The sequence below is a fragment of the Microtus pennsylvanicus genome, chromosome 2 (assembly GCF_037038515.1).
Source record: "Microtus pennsylvanicus isolate mMicPen1 chromosome 2, mMicPen1.hap1, whole genome shotgun sequence".
In the NCBI taxonomy this organism is placed as follows: domain Eukaryota; kingdom Metazoa; phylum Chordata; class Mammalia; order Rodentia; family Cricetidae; genus Microtus; species Microtus pennsylvanicus.
The window spans coordinates 66,240,916-66,267,742 of record NC_134580.1 but is presented as its reverse complement, the minus strand read 5'-3'; the positions used below and the strand labels follow the sequence as shown (position 1 = coordinate 66,267,742).

At 42.4% G+C, this 26,827-nt stretch overlaps 1 protein-coding gene across 2 annotated transcripts in view; it reads left to right on the top strand.

Moving 5' to 3' along the window:
- Positions 1 to 21,634, top strand: part of Ptdss1 (phosphatidylserine synthase 1) — a 53,682-nt gene extending 32,048 nt beyond the window's left edge. For both annotated transcript variants that reach the window (XM_075961237.1, XM_075961238.1), the window contains exons 8-13: positions 663 to 775; positions 2,795 to 2,860; positions 7,931 to 8,030; positions 15,428 to 15,496; positions 16,503 to 16,572; positions 17,811 to 21,634. In XM_075961237.1, coding sequence (XP_075817352.1) covers positions 663 to 775; positions 2,795 to 2,860; positions 7,931 to 8,030; positions 15,428 to 15,496; positions 16,503 to 16,572; positions 17,811 to 17,920 — 528 coding nt within the window. In that variant the 3' untranslated portion in view covers positions 17,921 to 21,634. The remainder of the gene's footprint in view (positions 1 to 662; positions 776 to 2,794; positions 2,861 to 7,930; positions 8,031 to 15,427; positions 15,497 to 16,502; positions 16,573 to 17,810) is intronic.
- The last annotated feature ends 5,193 nt before the right edge of the window (positions 21,635 to 26,827 follow it).

Sequence of the window (26,827 nt, the reverse complement as noted above, 5' to 3'; positions counted from 1 at the left end):
AATCCTTACAAGGTGGAAGTGGTGGCACACACTTATAATCCTAGCATTCAGGAGAGTGAGACAACAGGATTAACGCAAGTTCAATACCAACCTGGGCTACATAGTTCCAGGTCAGCCAGCACTGCGTAGCAAGACCTTGTGTCAGAACACCACCAACGAAAGTTACATCAACTCTGAACATACAAACTACATGCCTCATGTAGTTAGCTCGCAGATGAACCTCAAACATCTTTAGGAAAATATTGATTTATCTAAAGTTAGGCTGTTTTTAGAGTGGCATGATTTACATACGACTATAGAAGTACTGATTTGCACGATTTGTCCTGGGCTCAAAGTCTGTCCTGACTGCCCCAACAGATCATGCAGAGGAGCCAAGTGACAGAAGTGCACAAAAAATGTTTCAAATAGCTGATAGCCAGAGATCATACACTCCTTCAGTCATACATGTACACACATACACACACACAGAGCGACCTACTCCTAATTAGTCAGTGGTTATGTACTGTCTGTTACTACTTTAAGTATCAATCTCTGGGAGACCCCATGTATTTTCTTAGAGTGCTTTGGGCATCCTGCTTATGTTTCGCTCTAGAAGACCTGTTTGAGGAATGTATGCTCATGATGTAGCCCAGCACAGGGTGACTGATCTCTCTTCTCTTCAGCTGACTGAGTTGAATACCTTCTTCTTGAAGCACATCTTTGTGTTCCAAGCCAGCCATCCTTTAAGCTGGTGTAGAATTCTCTTCATCGGCTGCATTACAGCTCCTACCGTGAGGTAATTCTGTCCAGTCCCACTGCCATTTGCTGAGGACATATATTTGCTTTGTGTTTTCTTCCCTCGTATAAGGGCCGTCACATCAACTGACAGATTTTCTGTGAAAATGTTATTCTAAATATTTGCCCAGAATATTAAGAAAATGTTTTGATTTGAGACCTCAGTACTAACAGTGAGAGTTTTTAAAAGAAAGTGATTACGTAGTGGCACCCCCTAGAACTCTTGTTTTCAGTCCCTGTATAGTCTGCCCCTGATGGTCTTCTTATATCCTGTTTAAAAGTAGTAAAGGTGACACTGGATTTCCTAAAATGAGATTATTGGTAGGAAGAAAAGTTTGTATAGAGTTGAAGTCACAAGCGACTTTATTTTTTAAATGAGATTTTGTAGAGATTCAGTTAAACTGATTTCCTTCTGAAAATTCTCCAGGACAGCCATGTTGAGTGTAAGTGTCTATGCCAATATTATTCTGCATTCATAGGACTGGAAGAGGCACATTATTCATGTCCTTCTTGGACACCCACAAGGGACAGTTAAAGCTAATCCTTTTCTTTTGTCTTAGTTTCCTATTTAGAAATCGCATTTACACTGTTTTGCTGCTGAAGAAACACATACATGGAAACTAAGCAGTTAAAGGAGTTAGAACTTTTAAAAACAATAGAATTATTTAGCTTATCCAGGCCACCACCACTTTTTCACATTTTAAAATTTGTGTTGGGGTAGAAGTGGAGTGCCATGCACTCCTGTGGCCAGAGGACAGATTGCAGTCTTCTTTCTTTACCATGTGGATTCCTGGAACTCTAGATTGCCAGGCTTGGCGGAAGGTATCTTTACCTGCTGCGCCATCTTGTTAGCCCATCACCACTTTTAATCTGCATTTGAACCATACAAGTGGAGGGGCTACTTTAACAAGGAGAGGAGATAGAGTCACCTTGCTCAAAGAGACTATCCCAGTCATTGCCTCTGGTCATCTTTATGACCCCCAATATCAACAAACTCAATTAGAAAAACTGTTCTCTAGAGGGTACCATGTCAATCTAGTAAAGGCAAATAAGGTAATAAAAATGTGGATAAAATGAGAAAACATATGTTCAGATTTTTTTGCTGGGGACTTTGAGGTAATGAGGTCATAGTTCATTAATGAGTATTAAGTGTTTGAGTCCCACAGAGTTAAATGTAAAATTTTGTGTACATATATTATTTCTTTGCCACAGAGTCTCTCAAATCCTCAAGGGAACCCCCTAAAAATGGTGAGTTCCTGGTTCGCTTGCCTTCTGCAGGCATGGACAGAGTTCAGGAGTACTTGTGAGGCTCCAAACCACACTGCCTTATTTGACATTCACTCACCAAATACAGCCATGTTCATGTAAACACACATTTTACATGGATTAACTCAAGTGCAATACAAAATACCTCGTTCTGGTATTTTGGTATAGTTATTAAAGTGACTTTTATCTGTCTTTATCTTCATGTGACAGCCTGAAACATCTGAAAGGTGTCCATATGTAGTTCTGTCAGCAGTGCTGCTTCGAGCACTTGAATACTCTTTGCTAATCTTGTCAGCAACATTCAGAGCCCTGTCATGCAGATAGTGAAGTGCAGCCAGGGTCCTTCCAGTTTCAGCAAGGGAAAGATGTCTCCGTTTTTACCTGTACAATCAACACCCATAACCCTGAAGATACCATAAGAGACAGTTGAAGAAGCCTGGAGCTGACCTTCTGAAGTGGTCTCCACTCTCCAGAGAGGCTGGATCAGGCCCAGACTGACTTGCTTATGGCTGTGGGAATGGTGCTGGACCAGTGCTGTCTTTGCCAACACTGTGATCCTGTATTTAGAATCTCTTACAGGAATGTTTGAATAGCCCTGGCTGTTCACTTGAGTAGAACTAGACCAAGCAGCTGTAATATGGCAAGCAAGGCAGGGCAGGTTTTTTTTTTTTTTTAATCCCCTCTGGAAAGTGCTGCTGTTGTGTAGAACCTTGACCTATAGAGGTTCTCATGTATTCCAACTCTGCTCTTTCAGACAGTACTATGCTTACCTCACTGACACGCAGTGCAAGCGCGTAGGGACACAGTGCTGGGTGTTTGGGTGAGTATCTGTGATTGTGGGGGTCTCAAAACCATTTGAACCCCTAAATTTCGTAGAATATTTCTTAAGAGTCTTCTAGTGTAATTCCCCATCAAGGATGTTGATCAAGTTCAGAAACTATTTCTTGAAGAACTCATAGTCCTTGCTTTACAAAATGAATTAGATCCAGTATGGATCAGTTGAATTCCTCTGAACATATTTGAGTTTGGGACATCTGTCCTGGGCTGAGCCACACCTCATGTTATTTCGACCTTGGAAGGTCTCTGTGAAAGAACTTAATGCATCCCAAAGTATAATTTTATTGCTTCAAGAATTAACACAGCCACCTGGTTACAAATTGTGGGTACAAATGTTGTTAGTTAATATACTGTTGACTATTTCATACTCCTATTTCCCCTTCAAACCCTCTTATGGTTGAGCCTCTTTTCTGTGTAAGTCATTCTGCTGCTTAAACACCAAGGATCTTTTTTCACATCCAGAGTTCAAGAGGGATCTGGGTAAATCTATATAGGAAGATGAGTCCCTGAGGTAGGAGGTAGCCTAGGTTCAAGATCTAATCTGCATTCTAAATTGAGTGTGACAGTTTAGAATAAATTACTTCAGGCAGAGTTAGAAATCAATGCACACTTGGTTAAAATAGGTGAGCAAAATATAAAAGAAGCTGTCATGCGAAGATGATCCAGAGATGATTGTTTTGATTTTTGCCCTCCCCGCCGAATTCTCCTTTGTGTGTATAAACATGGCACTAGGAGATTCTCTGTGGTTTTAAAGAATAAAAATGTAGATATTCAAGTTAGAATTCAGTAAGTTCTTCTACACACACACACACACCCCGCCCCCTAATCCCAGGAGACAAAGGGCCATTGTCACCCGTTTCTTCTGAGTCAGTGGGTAAGCCTATTTTTCTGCCCAGGTGATTGCAGCTTCAAGAGTGATCAGGCGGATTAAGTTTCCTTTGTTTAGTGCTATGTGGGAGGAAGGAGAATTCCCATTTCTACGATTCTGGTGTACCGACAGAGGATGTCCTCTGATGTCATGTGGTCATGTTTAGTTCTGGAAAGGAGACATGGGTCAGACAGGTGGTGCTGTGACATTTTCTTTACAATTGCATATCCAAGAAATATAGTCCAAGTGAATAGGAGAAACAGCAGAGTCAACAAGGCTAACCATGGCAGAAAGCACTGTGATAGAAAGTTGTACCTTACTGGATGGTGATTAAAATTGAGTTCCAGGGTCTAGAGCAGTAGTTCTCAACCTTTCCATCACAGCCCCTTTAGGAAGAGCAAATGACCCTTTCACAGGGTTTGCAGTCAGATTACTGCATATCAGATATTTACCATTCATAACAGTAGCAAAATTACAGTGGCAATAATTTTATGGTTGGAACTATATTAAAGAGTTGCAGCATTAGGAAGAGAGAGTTCATCATTTAAGAGCAGATGGGGTACTGCTTGACTCAGATGAGCATTGACCCAGATTTTAGTTGTGCTAAGATTGGTGGCACATATTTTGCCAGGCCATGAGGATTGTCCTCTGCCCAAACTGGAGGAATTTCCTGGATCTGCAACTTTTTCCATTCCCTTCTAGGGGATTTGGATTTTGTAGGTGCAGATATTCCTCACTTATCGGGTAGGCTATAGTTAAAAGCTGTAGGGTTTCTCAATTGCAATCTAGGAGAGTCTCCTAAGAATGACATTGTTGTCTGAAACTTGTTCAAGAGATCCTGCCCCTGTAAAGGGTAGGGACACTCAGAAATAACAATACAAGAATGAGTCGCAGTTCCTTCTCCTAGGTTAACAGTCCAGTTGGTGGTTCATTTATATTCTTTGGTATCCTCTGTTGCCCCTTTTACTTCTGTCGTTTGGTAGGTAAGGGGACCTAGAAGCTCCCATAATACTGAATGCATACCCTCCATGTCCAATCAGAAAATTTACAGGTTACTCGAATGGTGAAGGTTACAATTAATTTCTCTAATTGATTCTATATTTTCAATGATCTCCCCATGTGGGATGACAAACAGCAGATTCTCCACACCCTTTTCACTCCTGAAGAAATGGAATAGGTTCTCACAAAAGCAGCTGAAGTACTCCCTGGAAGGCAATTGGCCATGCTCTGCCAAGACAGAAACCCATATTTCTGGGTAGCAGATGTGAAACAGGACCCCGATGAATTGTTTTCAGCTTTCCTGGATGTCCTGAACACCTGTCAGTTATCCAGTCCTATAGACCCAGAGGACCTGGCAAATCAAGGCAATTATCTTGGCCTTTGTTGCTCAGTTGGTCCCTGACATGCATAGAAAGATACAGAAAATGGATGGGTTTGCAGGAAAGAACAGGTCAGAACTATTAGAGATAGCTCTAAAGATGTCTGATAGCAAAGACAGCAAAGTTCTTTTAATAAAGAAAATGGGGTATCCCACTGTGGCTGCATGACAAGCCCCAGCCATTTTAAACTCTACCCATGCATGCCACGATAAAAAGAGGAGATCTTTACAAAAGGACCAATGTGCCTACTGCAAAGAAATGGATCACTGGAAAAATGAATGCCCATGCTGGAAACAGGCAGTTTCCCCCAAACCCAAGGCAATCATAGTTATAGAAGATTAGTGAGGCTAAGACTTCTTTGAATTAGGCCCCTGGGTTTGATTCTTATCACCCACACCCACTATAACTCCATTCCCCGGGGAATTTGATGTCCTTTTCTGGTCTCCATAGGCATGGGTATACATACAGGCAAAACACCTATATGTATAAAATAAGAATGAAGGAAAAATAAAGTAAAAATTAAGCAGAATGGAAAACCACCAAAGTAGGTGTCAAAGGAAAATTACAATTTAGTTAAAGATCTTAATTGCTCTTTTTTTTTTTCTAGAATTGGGGAATACTTACTTTGTAAAGTAGAACAAATACAGTAAATTGAGGAGTGTAGATTCATTTTAATGGAGATTAAAGGGTGGGGAGAAAGCAGAAACAAAGAATGATTATCTCATAGCATTATGCTCCTTTAAGATAAAGATAAGGAAACAGAATCAAACAAATATTTACTGTTGACATTAGGTTGCTTCAGTTTGCCTTCCTTATATGGTTAGGTAGAAAGAGCTTCCTTATGCCTATGAAATTGGCCTGTTTGGCACATTTTACAATTTTGTAATCTCTAGTTCCAGTTTCTTAACTCAGATAAATACATTGGTTTCTACATGGTTACAGAAAACTTCTTTGACTGACTTTTAACCTGCTCTATTGGGACCTGAGACAAGAGCTTAGTTGAAAACAAAGGCCTCCTGTAATTTTTGTTTAATGAGGGTTGCAGTTATTTTTATGAGACTTGTGTTTAAGTGTGTGTGTGTGTGTGTGTGTGTGTGTGTGTGTGTGTGTGTGTGTGTGAAAATGAAGTGGTTTGTTGCCAGCACTAATTGGCTGTGACCGAAAAAAAAAATTTTTTTTTTGTTTTTTTGTTTTTGTTTGTTTTTCGAAACAGTGTTTCTCTGTGGTTTTCTTAAAGGAGAAAGGTTTCCTCTGGCTCATACTTTAAGGGTGCAGTCTATCATGGTGGGAAAGGCAGATAGTAGAGCCCATCAAGGCAGCAGGAGCTCATGTCTCTGCGGACCAGGAAGCAGAAAGAGGACATGAAGTGGAACTAGCTGTAAACCTCAAGGCTTATCTCCTAGAGGTCCACTTCCTCTAGTGAGGTTCTCCTAATGGTTCCATGTTCTCCTAAAACAGCACTACCATCTAGAGACCAAGTATTAATATGTAAACATGAGCTTCTTGAGGGGGGACATTTTACATATAAACCATAACAGTGTGCTTTTTGAAAAGAAACTTAAATCTAAGTGAACAATCAGAACTCTCCTGCTGTACTCAGTTTGGATGACTGACGTGAAGATACTCATACTTGGGTCCTAGACTCAGCCTTGTTTATTGTTCCAGCGAAAGAGTGACTCTTATTAGCACTGCAGGCTCAAGCTGCCATCCAGTGTGAGATCATGGCCTAAGACTTCAAGATGGGCGTACTAACTATTTTGTAAGAATTTATGAGTTTAAATGCTTCTTAAGCTTGGGATTTTGATGGTGGTGGTAATTAAGGAGAAGTGGTCTCCAATATTTCCAGATGGCAACTATTTAACTTTGGGTACAGATAGGAAAAGAGAGAGTCCCAAACTTTAGAAGTTAGTATCATTTTCTCTGCTTTTCTGAAATGAGTCTAATTGCAAACAGTCTGCTTAGAACCAGCCATGTATTTGATGATGGCTTTGATTTTTGTCTGCCAGTGGACAGGGAGACCAAGGTACTCACTCACCAATAATTGATCGTCTGGATTCTGTTCCAAGCATACACTCTCTAAAGTGGCGCTATTCAACATCTGTATTCTTCAGCCGTCTTTCTAGCCCAACTTGTGACTCTCACCTCATCCATTCTTATCTTCAACCTCTGAGCCTTAGTAAAGGCCTATTACTTTTCTTTAATGTTTTAGTTAAATAGAAACCATGAATTATTAGTGTGTGTATTAACATTTTTTTTTTGTTCTTAGCAAAATTGCTTAAGTTAAGAGAGGATAAAAGGTTATAGTGTCAGTAAAACAAAGGACAGTTAATCGTGAAACTCTTGAAAGACTAGGAGAGAATATGGTTGATTCCTTCAAATATTAATAGATTCCATTGGAGGGCTCTCATGCTCCCTGTGTATAGACAGCAGGTGAAGGGTAGAGAAGGCAGTTTCTAGCCCACAACAACCAACTCTGTAGCTGCTGAACTCTGACAAAAAACTGAACCCCCTCTCAAAGATAGTAGATTTTCTGTGCTTCAGAGGGTCCCCTCTCAGGTGATGCTGGGTGTTTGTAGATTTTAAAAGCTAATGGGTCAAGATTTTAGAGAAAAGAAGAGGGGAAAAATATTTTCAGAAAAACGTGTGGTGGGGAGGAACTATGTCATTTTGTACAGTAACTGCTACCAGTGTCTGGAGCAGAAAGCTTGACCATTGACTTTGTGACTCATCTGTTGCACGTTTCTGGCACTGGATATGTTCTAATAAGGCAAACTAACATAGAATTTCTTGTTTCTTGTCTGCTTAGGGTCATTGGTTTCTTGGAAGCTATTGTTTGCATAAAATTTGGACAAGATCTCTTCTCTAAGACCCAGATACTCTACGTTGTATTTTGGCTTCTTTGTGTGGTAAGTTATTATTCTCACATCCCAAACTGTTAACTAAATTCTCTAGCTGTCTCTAAGGAAACTGAAATAAAAAAATTAGATTTTGTTGCACACAAGGTTTCCTTAGAGGTTTATAGACATTTTCTTAATAACTTAAGATTGGACACTAGTCTAAAGTTTGACTAAAATACAGCCATATAGCAGTTGGAGTGGGTCACCTTGGCCATTTCCAAATAGATGCCTCAGCAGGTACACCACCTATGTGATTACTTTGCTTCTGGGAATGTGTCTACATGAAGTGAACCTGTGAGGACTTTGAGGCAGCAATAAGGACAGTTTCCATGCCCTCTCCTTCATCCTGTCACTGTGGCTAAAACATACATGTCATTATACTTGGGTTTTATACAACGTGGCATCGCAGAGTGGTTTTGGAAGCAATCAGACCACAAGTGTTCTGCTTTGTAGGCCACATTTCTACCCCAGAGAGGGACCCACTCTGAAGAGAGGAGCCCAGCGGAGCGTCAGCCCAGAGCTCCATCTGTTTATTTCTGTCCTTTACTCTCACCTTTGAAATCGAAGTGTTGGAAATTTAGGTGGCTTAATTGTATTCAGGTCTTGTGCAGAAACCACAGATGGCATGAATTCATGAGTTCAGTGGTCTCATCGTGTCTAGAAGATACTGTTTCATCCAGGCTTCCCTGACCTATACTTCATATTTTTATAATTTCTTTCCATTGTTATCCACCCATCCCAAGTCGCTGTCATACCTGTCATGCCTCTTGCTCTGTAGCATTTCCTTATGTCTTTAGCGCACCCTCCCTTGCAGTTTGAGGGAGAAAGCAGCTCTTCTGTCCTATAGATTTCTTACTGTCTTATCACCTTCATCCTGTCCTGTAATTAGCATACATCCTTGATTTTCTGTAAGGTGTTTTTGTTTGTTTTGTTTGTTACTTTCGCTATATCTGTTTTTGGGGTTGAAGGTTAGAAATTCCAACTACACTAGCATGTCTTGTTCTGCCCTTCTTGATCTTGAGCAGTAACAGGGAGTGGGTATCTCCAATTTAATTAAAATACAGAATTAATAATTAATTGATTAAAGTACAGAATTAATTGTATTTTTCTATCCTAGTAAGATTAGAAGAAAGAGTGAGTTGGGGATATTAGGTGTATGTAATGTTTTGTTTCTGATCTTTTTGGATTGTTCTCTGACATGGTCGCTTCAGGTTTGGATTGGAATATGTCCTGCCTGCATGGGTAGAGGGCTGCTCACCTTAACTTCTACTGGAAAGCCCTGGGACCACAGCAAGGATAAGCCAGAGTACCCCCCAGAGGTGGTAGAGGATACTTCTTACCACAGTGCATGGGGCCAGCCAGTCAGCAAGTCATATCTGGCTATTCTAGTCCTAACCTATGTATTGGAGTTGATTTGTTTATATCTGCATCCACAACATTTTTCTTTGTGAGTATAAATAAGCTTAATCATTCTTTTGCTACCACTGTCATGAGTACCAAATCTGGTATCAGGTTTCTCAGGAATCTCAGTTAGTGTGTAAAGAATGAGTATATAAAGTATGTAAACTTGGAGCGGCAAAGACTAGGCATATCCAGATCAAGGGATCAGCTTGAGTAGACATGGAACTGGGAAAGGAAAGAAGGAACATTTGTAAATGAAGAGTGCACTTTCGTTTCCCAGCCACCAAGAACCAAATAATCACACAAAATCTATATTAATTACAACACTGTTTGGCCAATGGCTCAGGCTTATTCCTAGCTAGCTCTTACATCTTAAATTAACCCATTTCTATTATTTTATATTTTACCATGAGGCTCTTGGTTTGTTACCTCACATCTTGCTTCTTGGGTGACTACGTGGTGTCTCCCTGGTTCTGCCTTCTTTCTTATTCCATTCAATTTAGTTTTCCTGCCTAGCTATATTTTGCCATTCCATGGGCCAAAGCAGCTCCTTTATTAACCAATGGTAAAAACAAACAAAAAAAACAAAACAAAAACTTATTCATAGCATACAGAGTGGAATCCCACATCAAACACTGAAGAGGATAGGAGTTTCATGTATAGGAAGGTCTATGCATACTTGTGTTGATGGATGAGGGCCTTGCTCATCCCGGCTGCTGGCTAGCTTACACCTGAAATAACCACACAGAAATTGTATTAATCAAATCATTGCTTGGCCCATTAGTTAGCCTCTTATTGGCTAACTCTCACATCTTGATTTACCCATTTCTATTAATCTGTATATCTCCACATGGCAGTGACCTGCCAGGAAAGATTCAGCATGTCTGTCTCTGGCGGCTCCATGGCAGCTCTCTCTGACCCGGTTTTCTTCCTCCCAGCATTCAGTTCTGTTTTCTCCACCTGCCTAAGTTCTGCCCTATCAAATAGGCCAAGGCAGTTTTCTTTATTCATTAACCAATGAAAGCAACATATAGACCTCCTACACCATACTTGTAGTTGGGTCTTCTAGGATTTATAAATGAGAAAAGATTGGCCGGGCGATGGTGGCGCACACCTTTAATCCCAGCACTCGGGAGGCAGAGGCAGGCAGATCGCTGTGAGTTTGAGACCAGCCTGGTATACAGAGCTAGTTCCAGGACAGGCTCCAAAGCCACAGAGAAACCCTGTCTCGAAAAACCAAAAAAAAAAAAAAATGTGATTTGATTTTTGTCACAGAGAAACACTGCAGAATGGAGTCTTGAGGAAGGATGTTAGAGTATGTTGCTAGGTCCTATTTGAAAAGTGACAGGTGGAAGCTAAGCAGAGGCATTAAGAGCAAGGAAAGGACTAGTTGGTTTGTTAATTGTCCTGGAGATAATTGCATAGGACACTTGCCCTGTAATTACCTGTTGTAATAGGAGCAGCGGGGCTGTGTCCCCAACACCCCATCCGCCTGCTAGCTTATGCCCGAAATAACAACACACAAACTGTATTCATTTAAACACTGCTTGGCCCATTTCTATCTAGCCTCTTCTAGGCTAACTCTCGCACCTGGACTAGCCCATTTCTAATATTCTATGTAGCACAGCTAGGTGCGCTTACCGGGAAGATTCTAGCCTACGTCCATCCTGGGTCAGAGCTTCATCACGTGTGTCTGTCCAGGAGCCGGGATCATGGCGTCTCTCTGGGGCGTCTGCCCCTGAGAGGAGAGCTGTGGAGTCTGAGCTCACTTCCTCTTCCTCCCAACATTCTGTTCTGTTTACTCCTCCCACCTTTGTTTTAACCTATGAGGGCCAGCCAAGCAGTTTCTTTATTTTTTTAACCAATGACCTTCCTCCATCAATTACCCCTGGGGTTTCTGGATTGGGTAGTAACAGGCCAGGGCACATGAGAGCAGCCTATAACAACAGTTCTGAGTTGAGGTGAAATTTACAGATGAAAGTATCTTATCTCATTGTCTGCCTCACTGAAATTTTCATCTGCTCAGTAACATTGGAAAAGGCTTGCTCAGGGGTGGGCTGAGCCAAGCTGTACCTATGTAGGACTAGGAGACACCATGAGATTATAGGAAGAGTTAGAAGACACTCTACAGGAACTTGAGATGCTGCCTAAAGATGGGATTCCATGGAGCAGGTGGAGTTAAGAGGCCAAGTAGAGCTTATATGACAGCCATAAGATGACAGTGAGACTCTGAAGACAGGCAGAGTCCCTGATTGACAAGATCAAGTATGGCAGGCAATAAGAGGATTCAGCTTGAAAAGCAACCAATAAGCTAGTCAGCTTCCATTCCTGTAACAAATATCTGAGATCAGTTCAAAGAGAAAGGTTTATTAGTCTTTTGGGGGCTTCTATCTACGTCATTTATCCCCATGGTGTAAGCACAGTAAGAACAAAGAAAAAAGAAATCTGGCCTCATAGCCAGATGTGTAAGAAAGGGCTCTGGCCTATTCCTTTGTCAGCCACATTTGCTGAGTATCCTCTGAAGCCAGTGCCCTTCTGAGATCTCAAATAAGGGAGTCAGTTCTCCAATCGTCTGCCCCTTCTTTACCAAGGAGGTTGCAATAGAGCATGGTAGCAAGAGAAATATGAAACCTAATCCATATGCATGATAGAGTTTTGAAGAATGTGAAGGAGAGATTCATCAGCACCTTTAAGAGTAGCCCTCTGTGACCTAAGACCTCCTGTGCTCTGCCATTTAGAGGTTTCTACCACTTCCCAGTTTCAACAAGCTGTGAGCCAAGGCTAACATGGACCTCTAGGGACATTCAAGACCCAAAACATAGCAAGTTCCACTGCCTTGCATGTTTCACAACCAAAAAAAAAAATGGAAATAAGATTCCAAGACTTTTCATACCTGTTGTTCTTAATTTCTGGCTGGCTTTCTTGTCTGCGGGTTAGAGGGTAAAGACATTATGCGAGGAAGAAGACACAGACACTCGGCGGTCCCACGTGGGTGCACCTTTAATGGGGGAGGAGTAACAGGCAGGTAAAAGGTGTGCAAACACAACAGGGGAGGCGGGGAAGAAGAGAAAGAGAGGGGGCTCCTGGCGGCCCTCGCTTTTTAACGGGGAATTCAAAGGCTTCTGGGAATATGTCCATAGTCCAGGAGAATGCTGGGAGCTGTAGTTCCGCAAATACCAAGGCCTTTACTTCTTTCTCTCAGAAGTGAGACAATTGTTATTCAATAAGAGAGCAGTAGGTTACACTGTGGCTACCATAGTACTCAAGAAACAAAGGCCCTAATTCTTTCCTCTGCTTGGCAAGGCACCACACACAGATTTTGAGATTAATGTGGAAGCCAGCAACTCATGTGCTGGCTAATGAAGCTGTTGAATAATCATCATATATTTTAATGTTCATTACCATATTGTAAAGCCAAGATGGATTCTGCATGCTCACTAATGCTGCATCCATGGGCACAGACTCACAGTTTTCTATTCTCCCTCATCCCTCTTTAAACAAAATCTATGCAATTACTATTTTAAATCCGGATCTTGACATTTTAAGAGGGTACTTGCCTACATTTCTACAGGTAGGCAAACCCATAAATTATAAGCTTTTGTGTCCTGAACCAAGTAGACTATAGGCCTCTTGTACTAGGTGAAGTGGTAGATTTGGCAACCCCATTAGGCCCTCTGTGTGATGACCATGAAAATGGCACTTTTCCTTTGCCACTTGTCTGGTTTTGCCTGGTCCTTCTGCAGAACCAGCTCTGTCTGCTGTTTCTGGTTGGAGAAAGCCCCAGCTACAGCCTGAAGGCACAAGCTTGGAGATAAGAAATTCAAGAGCTTGCACACCTGCCCTCTGGTGGTCAGAATGTGCAATAGCAGGCCAGTGGAGGTGTTGCAGTCCTCCTCCCAGGATCATTCTACAGCCAGTTCTTTGGGAAGAATTGCCTAAACTCCCTCTCCCAGTGTGAAGCTTGGGACATCCTGTTGTGCCCTTAAAAAAAAAAATCCTAACACAATGGAGGTTCACATGTGGTTGTACATTTCTGCTTGTTGCTATTTTTTCCCTTCCATGAGAAATGGCAAATTTAATGTTGGTATATGTTAGAAAATTTGGACAAGTATTAGAATATGTTGGAGGTTAGAAGTCGTTTACATTTTATAACTGCAGTATTCAGGGCATAGTTTTTGTTGTGAGGGAATGTGAACTTCTCTTTAAAACTCGTCATGTAGAGATCTGCTAGTTTGCATGTGGCCTGGGTTCTGTGCTGTCAGTCACCATGCCTCGCATAGCCAGCTGAAGCACCGAGGTGCCTTTCTTTTGGGTTTGTAGGAGAATACTGACTTCAGAGACTTAGCAAATGTTGCGGCATGAAGGAATGGGCTAGAACTTAGGCTCCAGTCGGTAGGGGATAGGGTTACAATTCTGCTGCTCTTGCTTGTCTGCTTTTCACCTACCATTCTGTGTCTTTTCAGGGTGGGTGAGGCTGGCTTCTGATACTCTCTGATGCCTTGTTTCCTCAGAGGATGGAGGCGATCTATGGAGGGATCTCAGTAGAAAGATGTAAAACATAAAAACAGTATCTTATTAGATCAATTATATCTTTAAAACTTGGACTTGGTCTATCAAGAAACCCATGTTCTGACTCCAGCTTTTCCCCACATCACCAGAGTCCCTGGAAGGCATTCACCTCTCTGGGCTTTTTTTTCCTTTTTGTTAATGTGGGAAGATTAAGACTCTCTGAAGTGCCCTTCAAGATCTAAAGCTCTGATTCTCAGAAATAACTAAAATTATTCTCCTAGGAAGAGAAGGTCCTGCCATGATTTCAGACCTGTCCCCTTGGTTGAGATGAGGTGATAGCTAACAACATACCCGAGTGTCCATAGGAAATAGTTTGAGCTCTCTGGGCATTAGGAATGGCTGAGTATAAGTGTTCTGGAGAGCAGGCTGTTTTTTGTTTGGTTGCTTTTGTTTTCTGCACTTACTCTTTCTGGTCCCTCCTTGTCCCCCTCATACCCATTTTCTGCTGACCCTCTTGTTCCCTTTGCCCTTTGCTACTCAGTCTGGGCAGCCAATGACTTTTCCTAAACTTAGTTTTTTTTGACACATTTTGAAAATTTGGATTCTCAATATCCGTGAGAGATGGGTTCCATGCCCTCACCCTTGGGATACACAAATCCAGTAGCTATTAATTCCTACATTCTGAATGTTTGCAAAGTGTATGCATGTCCTCCTATAGCATTTAAATCATACGTAGATAAAACATAAATGCTGTATAACTTGTTTTTTAGGGAATGATGATGAGTATTTAAAAACGTTTATGTTTGGTACAAATACATTTTCTTTTCTCAAAATATTTTTGAACCAGTTTGTTGACTCCGAGGATGGGAAACTCTGCATGCAGAGGGCTAATTATCTGTGCTTTCGTTCTTTCACTGGCGTTTTATTTAAGGTGTAGCACTGGCTTGGTGAACAGTCAAGGTTGAGGTAGAGATGCCTGGCTTCTGGGTAGCCACTCATCTCACTCAGGCTCTTTCAAAGTATTTGCAGTCTCTTTGTTTTCCTATCTACAAAAGCAAAAGCAACAGGAGTCAGAGCGAGGAAACTGGCACCCAAAAGCCAGGGCTGTAAGTGCAGCGTTGTTGCTCTTGCTCGGTCAGTAGGGACGCCTTCCTAGGCCTTGTTATGATGAGGCTGAATGAGGCTTTTCCAGCCAGAAGTTTTCTTTCTTAAGCTGAGTTTCTGGACTCGCTGGGTAGAACCCCATGTCTGGTCTCACCATAGCCCGTCTTACAAATGGAGTAGATACGGCCTGCCCCACCCCAGGCCACCAAGCCCGTTCATGTTCTTCTCAGCCTCATCTCTGCCACACCCAACCATTTTGAAGTCTTGACCTGAAGACAGACGGCAGAAAGGCACTGAGCTATCTTCTGGATTCTTCCAGAAACCCAATTTCTGGGAAGTGAAGTATGTGCACTGTTATTTATAAAGGGGCATTGCGTTTTTCTCTCTTCCAGGCCTTCACCACGTTCCTGTGTCTGTACGGCATGGTTTGGTATGCAGAGCACTATGGCCACCGGGAAAAGGTAGAGGAGGAAAAAGACTTGACTTCATTTAAAAGACCCAGCGGGTGGCCCAGACACTCAGGAGGAAATAAATAGCATAGCAGCCTCAGGGACTGATGTCAGTTCTGCCATATAGAAACTTAACATGTCAGAATGTGGCCTTGCTACACAGCTGTGCTTGCTTGTAGCTGCCCTGGCTGTTCAGTATTTTTTTTATCCTCCTATTGCAAGGTGTTTAAATCTTAGTTATTTAAATCAAATTTTAAAAATTAGCTAAAACAAATGTAGAAATGAGAAACCCCTGAACCCGTTCTCGAGGTTGTCTTATATTCTGGCTCTTTTGCCGCTTCAGGCCTTTTTATATGTCCCAGTCCAGGCTCCCCACCTGCACTGCCTGCCCCTTACAGTTAAAGTAGAGAATGATTTGAGTAAGTTTTAACACTAGAGTAGTCCTGGGGATTATTGTATGTGGGGTGCGTGTGTTGGTTGGTTGTTGGTGTGTGGGTTTATTTATGTGTCCAGGAGGATGTGGGTGGGGGAGATGTTTTGTGGAGGCCACAGGCTAACGTCAGACATCATCAGATGTCATTTTTCTCTGTGCACTTGTCCACTTTTTTTAGTCCCTTTCACTAGTTATAATAAGCATGAAACACTCTGCCAGGCTTTTTAATTTGTGTTCTAGAGACTGAACTTAGTTGTCAGACTTTTACAGAAAACACTTTCCTGACTTAGCTATCTTTCCAGCTCTCTCTTTGTTTAAATAAAGATAAAGTCATTCTTTATTCATAACTTTGAGCTTGGATATCTGTGTATGTATGTGTTATCATGCTCAAACCCAGGGCCTTGCCCGTGCTGTATCGCAGCCTCGGAGCTCATGCTCTCTAGAAGGTTGCTTCTGTGTGGGTTTCTAGCTGAGAAGTACAGGATGAATCTTTGTCACAGTCAGCCAGGGTTCACTTTTTTTCATCCTGCCATTCCTCTCAGGACTGACCTAAAGTTTACTCACTAAACCTGTGTCTCTCTCTAGACCTACTCAGAGTGTGAAGATGGTACTTACAGTCCGGAGATCTCCTGGCATCATGGGAAAGGCTCAAAAGGTAACAACTGTCTTGCCCATTGTTTAAAGCATTGTTGAGTCATCTATACCCTCAGACTTACTGTGGAGATTTGGGGTCAGTATTCATCTCCTGAACTTCAGTGAGAAGTCTCAAATCTACTTATCAAATCTCACCTGCCATTTACTAAGAAACACAGTTTTCACAGACTCTGTCCAGATGGTTGCTTTGTGAGATGAGTTTCCACATTGGGTTCTGCTTTCCTCAGGCAGGAAGGCAGGCGACTTCAAGCTCCATAATGGGAGCTCGCTCGCTCTCTCTCTCTCTCTCTCTCTCTCTCTCTCTCTCTCTCTCTCTCTCAGCTTTCAAAATAAGTGAAAATGCTTAGAGAGGGCTATGTGCCCCTGAGAGGGGGCCTTTCAGACTGACCTTATCTGGTTCCATCCAATTACACATCAGCCCTGGGCACGTCTGTTTCTCCAGTAGAAAGAATTCATGAGTGGAAGATATTCTGCTTATGAAGAACGGCTTTTAAAAAGAAAAAAGAAAGAAAAGAAAAACAGTTCAGATTCAGAAAAGTTTGTAGTGTGACAAATGCAGACAGGACTCTGGGCCTTTGGGGAATGGAGTAAGTCTTTGGTAAATATTTCTCATGGAACTAAACCATAACTCTGGTGGAGAGGGCAAAGGGCAGTTAGACTTAGCCACTGGTGTAGGGACTGGCCACAGGCTCTATCGGAGGAAAGAGTCAACTCCGTGTTACAGTGTCACCTCAGGCTGTCACTCACAAGCAGCAGGTACCTGACTTGTAAAGATGTTGATATCTCTGCTAATAATTTTAATTTAAGGAAGTCAAGAATCTTTTCCGACTGAGAGCTTACAAAGCCTATTTAACAATTCAATGTGTACAACTTGGGGGAATCTGTACTGTTGTTGTAAGCATAAGATGAATACTGATGTTGCTGAACTTTTATAATTGTCCCTGTTTGGGCTTTCATTTGTACTCTCAATTCTGGTCCTCATGACTGTGCTGTGTCCAGTCTATTTTACATACTGCCAGAATAAAAATTCCTCAGGACCCAGGTCTGGGGGGGGTGGGGGGGGGGAGGGGAGGCAGTTAATTTACTGATGAGGCCACTAGAGGGAGAGCAAGTGTTGGGTAAGAGCTGGCTTCTAGACAACAGGCTAGGGAAAGCTAGAAAGGGAGAACCACAGATCTCAGGAACCAGCAGCAAAACGCAGAAGTCCCTAGTGATGGTGTGTTGGCTTCCTTTGGACAGGTTCTGAAGACAGCCCACCCAAGCATTCAAGCAACAATGAAAGCCATTCTTCCAGAAGAAGGAACCGGCATTCCAAGTCCAAAGTCACCAATGGAGTTGGAAAGAAATGAAGGAACCTAGTTAATCTCAGATGTTCCAGAGAGTGCCTAGACATGAGAGGGCAACAAAACACACTCAGACCTTCCTATGTGGAGATCAAAATGTACAGAACTTACAGAAGGAACAGAAGGGACTTTGGGGATCGTGATTTGAGAGTGTAAGTCTTGTCTCCCATTGCCCTGAACACATGTTAGATTGGCCATGGCTTGGGGTATTTTGGCTACAGGAGGTGTCTTCTAACTTCAGCACATGCCATGTGGTTGCTGATCTCTATACAGTGTGCTGGGAGCACAGGAGAGCTGTTTGCTCCTGGTTGCCAGCAATGGCTCCATGCTCATGTGTCTTGTGGACGCTGTATAAATAACTTCGTTCAGATGCTGACTTAACCAACTGGTTAATGAACTGCTCACTGGGTTTTATTTTTATGAATCTGCCTTTCCATTTGACTTATTAAGTTCACTTTGCTTTTTTTTATCTTTTATTTCATGTTTCAAGTTAGAATATTTAAAAGCTTCCAGAATCCACTGCTGAAATTGGGGTTCCTTCTAGAGAAAGGGTGGGGGGAGCTTTTGTGTCCCTACTTAGCAAACTCAGTCCCTAGCCACATGGCAGATGACCAGCAGTCTAAGTTTGAAGGAGGCTGACTGCTTGCACTGGAGCCTGAGCTTCGGATTGGAACCTGTTCTGTTCCATTCCAAATACTGTTTGTCCAGCCCGAGTGTACAAAAGCGACCCTGCTGCAGGAGCTGGGGCATTGTGGCTCCTCTCCTGCCAGGTGCCTTTCCCATGTGCTTGGTGTTCCTTCTGTGGTGTGTTGCCTACTTTGTCTTTCTGTCTCATGTGAGGTGCTAGTGAGTATTAACTTTCATCTGTGCCATGCTCTCCTAGAACATTCTCCCACCCTGGATCCTTGTTTTAAATAAATCAATTCACATGAAAAACTTCTCAAATATCTGTCTGTTAAAATGGCATTTCTTTTAACATTTCATACCTTTTTGATCTTTGAACTGTTTATAAGCAACCTCATATTTTACAGTTGACTTTGGGTTAATAAATATGTGTGTGTTTTATAGGTTGAAAAGAAAAAGAAACAATATTTTAAAAGGGCTTATAAGTATATGTCCTAGTCTGAATGTTCCAGAGTGATCCACAGTGTAGCCATTGTCTGTCACTATGGTCATGCTTATTAAGTTGGATTTTCTTTCTCCAACAAGTGGCCTGCACAGATACAGACTTGCTAGCCCTTTCCCTTATTTCCTGGAGCACAATGATTTTTTTGTCTTTGCCCCTCTTAAAGGAAAATTTTGAACTATAAAAGTTAGGCAGACTATTTGCACTGGAACCTGAGCTTCGGATTGGAACCTGTTCTGTTCCATTCCAAACACTGTTTGTCCAGCCGAAGTGTACAAAAGCGAACCTGCTAGAGGAGCAGGTCCAAAAATTTGTATCTGTCTTACTGATTCTATGGCATGTAATAGAATCTATAAGGGTTTCCAAGTCCATTTTCCAGGAGAGTTTCCTTCTTCTAAAAAAGAATTCCCTGATGAGAGGGTTAAATGAATCATGAACAGGCAGGGTCACAGTCAGTGCTCTGGGTGACCACTTGATTTAGAGTTACCCACAGATTTACCTCTTCAGCCAAACATGTCCTGAGAAGAGCATCAGCAGCAACTGGTCCACACTGGGAGTCCAGGGCAGGCCATAACTCTCAGCTTCCTCACCGCGTCCCATGAATGTGTTTAAAGTGGGACAAAGCATTGCATGCTGCATATACTACCTGTCATTCCCCATCCCTTGTTTTCACAGTTCTGGAATTGATCCCAGGGCCTCCTGTGTGCCAGACAAAAGCTCTGTTGCTGAGCTTTGGCTTTCTTGCATTTCGTTTAACAAACTTTTGTAAACATGGTGACTTTAAAACATTACTTTGCTTTGCAAATAGGTGAGTTTGTTTTGTTTCTGTGCAGTTTTGATGAGTCCAAAAATTTGTATCTGAGTTTCCAAGTCCATTTTCCAGGAGAGTTTGGTCTGGTATTGTAGGACTCATCTAGTAGTTGGCTTAGCTTCTCCAAAGGGGAACATGCCCTTTTTTTACAACCAGACAGTCAAGTGCCTCTGGAGTTAGTTGGTGGTGAATTTGACATTGCTGTGGTATGCACAAGAACCAAAGTACATATGAGGCAGTGTTTCCTCTCTGGTTTTGTAGGAAACAGCTAGGAAAGCACATTGAGTCCAAAGTTTCTTTTTCCTCTTTGAGCAAGTGCTCTTAGCTGCTGTATTGACCAAACCAACGCTTTCTATGACTGTGTTACTGTTACTTGTCTACACCATACCACTGGTCCTAGCCTACATTTCCACCCATCTCTGGAAATTGATCCCAGGTTGATGAAAGTAGAATACATGTTCCAGAGGCATCTTTCAGGGAGTGGTAACTGTTACGTCACCTCATGACCCGCTTGGCAGATTGCTGTCTTTAAAGATACCACTGTTGAGGAAATTTTTGTGTCTTTCACCCTAATTAACATTGTACTGAGTGACAGATCCTCTTTCATTTTTATCATCCTTGATCCCTACAGACTTCTCTTCCTTCCCTCTTGTTCCTTTCACCGCTCATAAAGAAGCCTTGACCCATCCTCAGATATATTACTGCCCTGTTGAGCATTTCGAAGATACCCAACATCTGGTAAATGACAGTCTTCTCTAGGGTTGCCTCTGTGGTAAACTTGGACTTCAAGTTCTCACCCAAGAAAATAAAATTGGTTACATCAGTCCTGCCTTCCTGGTCCCCACTCAGAAGGCACTTGCCTCAGAGCATTTTGAGAAATGTTACCTGCTCTGTTAAGGCCTGCATTTGGAATTGGATTTCTAGAATATATGGGGTAAACTGTACACTTCGAGGTCCTCACCGAGAGTGACTAGTAGGGAAGCTGGGCAGAGAGAAGCCTTACTGCTAGATAGGAAATAAGTGGGGCCTTCGGGAGCACACTGCAGTCAAGCCTCTGAACACTGTGTTCACATCCATTGGCTGTGCTCAGTGGCTCTCATAGGACTACTGGGCTGACCACAGTGTTTACCAGGTGAGTGTGACTTAAGCATTGAGAAAGTCCACAGGTAGACTCTTGTGCCTACATATTTCTTATTTCTGTGATGGAAAAAGACCTCTGGCTCCTGCATCCCATCATCCAGTGGAACACTTCTTTTCTTTATGCATATGCATGTTTCTATGATTACATTTGAGATCTGATTCTTTGCAGTCAGTATTGGAATGACTGGTACTGACGGGCCGCAATCTTACTGCGCGTCCTAATTACTAGATTTTTGTAACTTTTATTCTAAACCTTATGGTAAGATGATCACAGGTAAAGGCTGCAATATTTTTTTTGTTAGACTTGGAATTTGATGCAATAAATAAAATGGATTTTTAATTTTGCCCTTCTGTGAACATAATTCGTTAGCATATATTGATTGTACAAAATACTTGGTTTCATTATGACATTTTCATATGTGTATACAATGTATTTTGATCATATTACCCATTGCTCTCTTTTGCCTCCCCTCCTGTCCAGATGGCCTATAGTCTTTTCCTAAATAATTGAAAGGAACTATTATCTGCAATAGAAGAAGAAAAAATCTGGACTTGTCTTGTTTAGTTTGTAGGCATGCTGAATTGTAAAAGATCTTTCTTGTCTGTGATGTCCACTAAAAATGCCTTTGGTCTACTTTAAAAATTTCAGTGGTGACTTTGTCTATCCTGCTGTTACTTTTCTTGCAATGGGTTGGCTATATTGGAAAGAAAACCCACGAGTTTTGTATATAGCCAAGCTGGCCATGAATTCACAGAAGTCTTCCAATGCCAGCCTCCTGAGTGCTGTGATTATAGGCAGGTACCACCTCACCCAGCTTGGTAGAAATTTAAAGCTTCCTGCTGTCTGAGGTGGCATATTTTGCCACATTTTCACACTATTCAAAGGTTTGCTATGGTCCAGGTCCTATCAAGACATCATGTGGCTCAGCTTAGCTTTCAACTCTTTGTAATCTGGTATCTCAGTATTCATGTTGAAAGCTGGTCTTTATGTTCAGTGTCCCTTACTAGCTAGAAAAGTGGGTGTCGAGCCAGCCTCCTGCTCCCAGTCCTAGCAAAGACTTCCAGGGCCTCAGCGTGATTGCTCTCTTAAGGCAGAGAAGGTCTTAGCACTTCCCTTCCCCCGAGAGCCTAATAAGGACAGGAGCATCATGAAGAAAATGGAATTTGCTAAAGAGCATTGCTGTCCAGCAGAGTCAACTAGCTTGGGGGTCTCTACCTATCTGGACTCATGCTTAGATATTGTAATATGACCATGTGTTAATTACTGCATTTTCTTTGGTACTGGAATGTTATGATGTTATTGAAATTATTAGGGTCTGCATATTGTGGACTCACGTAGCATGCTGGGACAATAGGAAGGTTTTCTACTAGATAGCTACACCCTCCCTCTCCTAGTAGTCAGACACTCCTGTTCCAGGGTAGAGAGCCCCCTCCCTTTCCTGCATGCTAAATAAAGGAGTCTCTGTGACTTCACAAATCACAAGAAATGAGGTTTGTGTGTCTTTAAAAGAACACGATTTCTTAAAATCTCAAACAAAAGAATCAAAAATATTACATTGCTGTATGTATAGCACACACAATATACTAGTGCCTTTGTCTTGAAGACTTGTTCTCTGTGGGGCTCCTGCAGCTGATCTAGGTATTTCTACTCTAAGAGAAGGCAAACTAGAGAACTTAGTATTTCCCAATAGTACCTGTCTAGAAAGAAAACCTCATCGGCCTGTGGCATAGAGCAATCAGATTGGTGAGACCAACGCCCTTTGTTAGAGGCAGTGGGCCAAGCTGGGTACAGTACACATTTCTAGTATGGAAGCATTCTGTCGTCCTGCCTGTAATTTGGCCAAAATACCTAGATCAGCTGCAGGAGAAGTTTTGTAGCACCACAGAGAACAGGTCTTTAAGACAAAGGCACTAGGAACCTCTGAAATAACTCTGGATGTGGCTCTTAGAACCCCCATCTTCCCAGCAGCCTCTATAACACAGGGCTTGCTTCACTTGCCAGGTGCCTGAGTAATAGCCCAATTCCGAGGAAAGGCTGTCCCAGATCTTCACATGTAGGCGTGTTCTGTGAGTCCTGTCAGTTCAGTGGTATCTGCCTGTTTTCTACGGTGAGACGGCATGGAGCAGTTGAGCACTTGCCCCAGACAGTGGGCCAAGAAGGAGCTCTCAGTCAGTTCAGGGCCCCAAGACTCTTCTTCCAGATGTCTGGACATACGACTTATGTTTCTGTCCTGTTTCCCCATCACCTGACTGAGCCTTTAGGACTCTACCCACGGCCCTCCTATACAGCGTCATCAGCTCACAGATTTGGTGGACAGTCAGATCTTTGGAGAATCACACTCTTTATGTATCCCTCCTCCTTTCAGATCTCAGGGCCTCTGTGGTTGCCTTCATTTGAGGTGACCAATCTTCCAATCCACTCTCCATATGTTGGCCACAAGGGAAATGACTGGTACTGGCAATTAGGGTCTGTCCACAACTTTTCCGTCCCTTTGTACCTATAACCTGAAGCGAGCTAAGATGCCATCCCTAGACACAGGGTTCTGCCTCTCCATTAGAATCCTTTTTCTGGAGGGTTGGTGTATGCTGTCAACCTCCAAGGCAATTTGTTCCTGATACTAGCTCCTTCTGCCTGCAGGAATGTGATTTACAATCTGGAGAGGCCATAAAGATCTAACCCTTCCCATCTGAAAAACAGTAAGTATGGGAAAGAATGTAAATTATATATAACAAATTCCTATGGCCAGCAATAATAGGATGCCTGGGATGGATTATTTTTTTAAATAATGGAGCATATGGCTTTAATTTCTAATGGGCCCACCATATTTCTACAAAGAACAGATAACAGTACAATGTCCTGCTGAGATATAGTGTTTTTCCAAAATGAAAAATAGCACTTCTTGGATGACTCACTAAATCCTTCAAAGTACCCATTCCACACTGATGGGAATGGAACAGTAGGTGGCAGCAACATACTAATACTTGTAGGATTAGTTGTCTGGTATCCGTCGTGTGTGTGTGTGTGTGTGTGTGTGTGTGTGTGTGTGTGTGTGTGTGTGTGTGTGTGTCCGTCTCCCCCACCCCACCCCCACCCAGCTCCCAAATTTCCCAGAAGGTTTGGTTAGAATAGTTTTGTTTTCTTTGTTCTTTTGTCAGTGGAGATTCTGTTCAGGGTTCATACTGCTACTGTAAGCAGGAAAAACAGCCACAAAATTGTCCTGAAGCATGGTGGGTCAGCTCAGGCTTTGTTTTCACAAGCTGGGCAGCAGTGGCCCTTGACCAACCAAGAAGGGAGAGAGCCACTTGTTGCTGGGTATATTCCTTCTTTTAGAATCATCAGACCGCAGAAGCTTGTGTGGTGTTGATTTTCCTGGTGTTGAGCATTTTCCCATTCAACCCAGTCTCCTCCCAGTTCAAAGTGGTGGGTGAAAGCTGAAAAAACATGCAGAGCTCAAACTTCCCAGGCTTCTGTCGTAATAGCCTGTCTCTGCCAAAGCACCTATTAAAGTCAACATGCGTCTGTTTTTCTTGATGTGGTCAGGGACAGTTCTGACAGCAGAGCAGAGTGCATAGTGTGTGTGTGTTGCTTAAAATCACAAGCATATCCACTCGCAGAATACCCTCACAAACACCCGTTCACTCACATACCCCTTTTGCCTTCCTGACATTTCCTGTGAGCCACATTTGGTTCATAAAATGTTAGCCTCGGCTGGAGTGTGAGGTATCCAGACTCACATAGGGCTTGAAGGAGAAGGACCATTGCGGTTTCCCAAAATGTCAGCGTCAGTGTTGACCACTCAAATCACCTCAGCTGAGGATCCCTTACTTAGTACTGTCTCTGCTAGAAATTTATATTTGTGTGCATCTAAAATTTCAACAGGAGGAGGAGATAAGTCTAATAATGGTAACAACAGAGAATGTGTATGTTAGTCTCATATTTGAAAGGGAAATGATAGAGAGGCATGGAGATAATAGCTCAGCAGCTAAGAGTACTGGCTACTCTTACAGAGGACCTGTGTTCACTCAGCACCCATATGGTGACTCACAACCATCTGTACCTCCAGTTGCAGGAGATGAGGTGCCTTCTGACTGCTTTAGCTACCAGGAGCACATGTAATATGCAGGAAAAACACTCATATACATAAAAATTTTAAAAGTAGCTTTAAAATATAGAGGGAAATGATATGAACAGAGGCCTGGGACTAGGTAGAAAACTCAGTTAGTAGAGTGCTTTATCAGTAAAGTATATGAAGACATAGGTTTGGTAAAAGTTGGGTGTGGTGATGAATTTGATTAGCAAATGTAGGGATGGAGACAGGAGCTCACAAGTCAGTCTGACTGAATTGGTAAGCAACAGGATCAGTGTGAAACCTTGTCTCAACATAGAGGACAATGAGGAATACTGAGAACTCAAGAACAATCGCAGTGGGTTTTTGATCCTACTGCACGTACTGGCTTTGGGGGAGCCTAGGCAGTTTGGATGCTCACCTTAGGAGACCTGGATAGAGGTGGGCGGTCCTTGGGCTTCCCACAGGTCAGGGAACCCTGATTGCTCTTTGAGCAGATGAGGGAGGGTGACTTGATCGGGGGAGGGGGAGGGAAATGGGAGGCGGTTGCGGGGAGGAGGCAGAAATCCTTAATAAATAAATAAATTAAAAAAAAAATTAAAAAAAAATAGAGGTGGAAAGTGATGGAGGAATTCACTTGATGTTGCCCTCTGGGCTTCCACTTTCAGGCACACACAGGACTTCTGGGAAAATGACTGCCTTAAAATGTGTTGCCATGTGAATCAACTCACATTGCCCCTGGATTTTCAAATAATGATGCTGTGAACAGCAGAATTGCCTTTTAGGTTTTGTTCAACCACATAAGCATAATTTCTGGTACTCTGCTACACAACTGGTATCATGACACTTACCCAAAATGAATGTTACAGAGTAAGTCCAAGAATGGAAAAAAAAAACTACAGCATTCACTACTTCTGTTTTCCCACTTCACCTATTTCAGCCCTTGATTTGAGTTTTTTATTTTAAAAAAAGTTTCCAAGTTAGTTGATGTGGGAGTCCCCTCTGTGTGCTGTCATTACCATTAGTGAATAAAGAAGCTGCCTTGGCCTGGTGATAGGGCAGAACTTAGGTAGGCAGGGAAGACAGAACTGAATGCTGGGAGAAAGAAGGGCGGAATCAGGGACGGCATGGATCCGCCATCAGAGATAGACGTGCTGGAACTTTGCTGGTAGGCCACGACCTTATGGTGACACACAGGTTAATAGAAATGGGTTAAATTAAGATGTAAAAGTTAGCCAATAAGAAGTTAGAGCTAATGGGCCAAGCAGTGATATAATTAATACAATTTCTGTGTGGCTATTTCAGTTCTGGGCAGCTGGGACAAAGAAGTGGTTCCCTCCTCCAACAGTTACAGAGATGAAGAAAATTCTTCAGTGTTCAGCTAGCTGGTCAGATTGGGAAAGAAAGGGAATATTTCCATTTCCCAAGCAAATTTTGTTGCATCAATAAGTTGTCAGATTTTATTGTTGAGTTGCTGAAGTGACTAGCAAGTGCTGCTTTTTGCCAAAATAATATTAAAAACTAACATTTGGGCTAGGCATGTGACCTGGTTGGTAGAATGCTGGCCTAGTATGCACGAAGCATAGGTTCAACCCCCCTGCACCACATAACTCACAGTGTGCTGCATGCCCACAATCTCAACACTTGAAAGGACAAGCAGAAGTTCAAGGCCATTCTTGGCTACATGGCAAGTTTGAGGCTAGCCTGGGTTATATAAAACTGTGCAATACATGAATAAAAATGAAAACTAACAGCTGAGCTGGGAATAT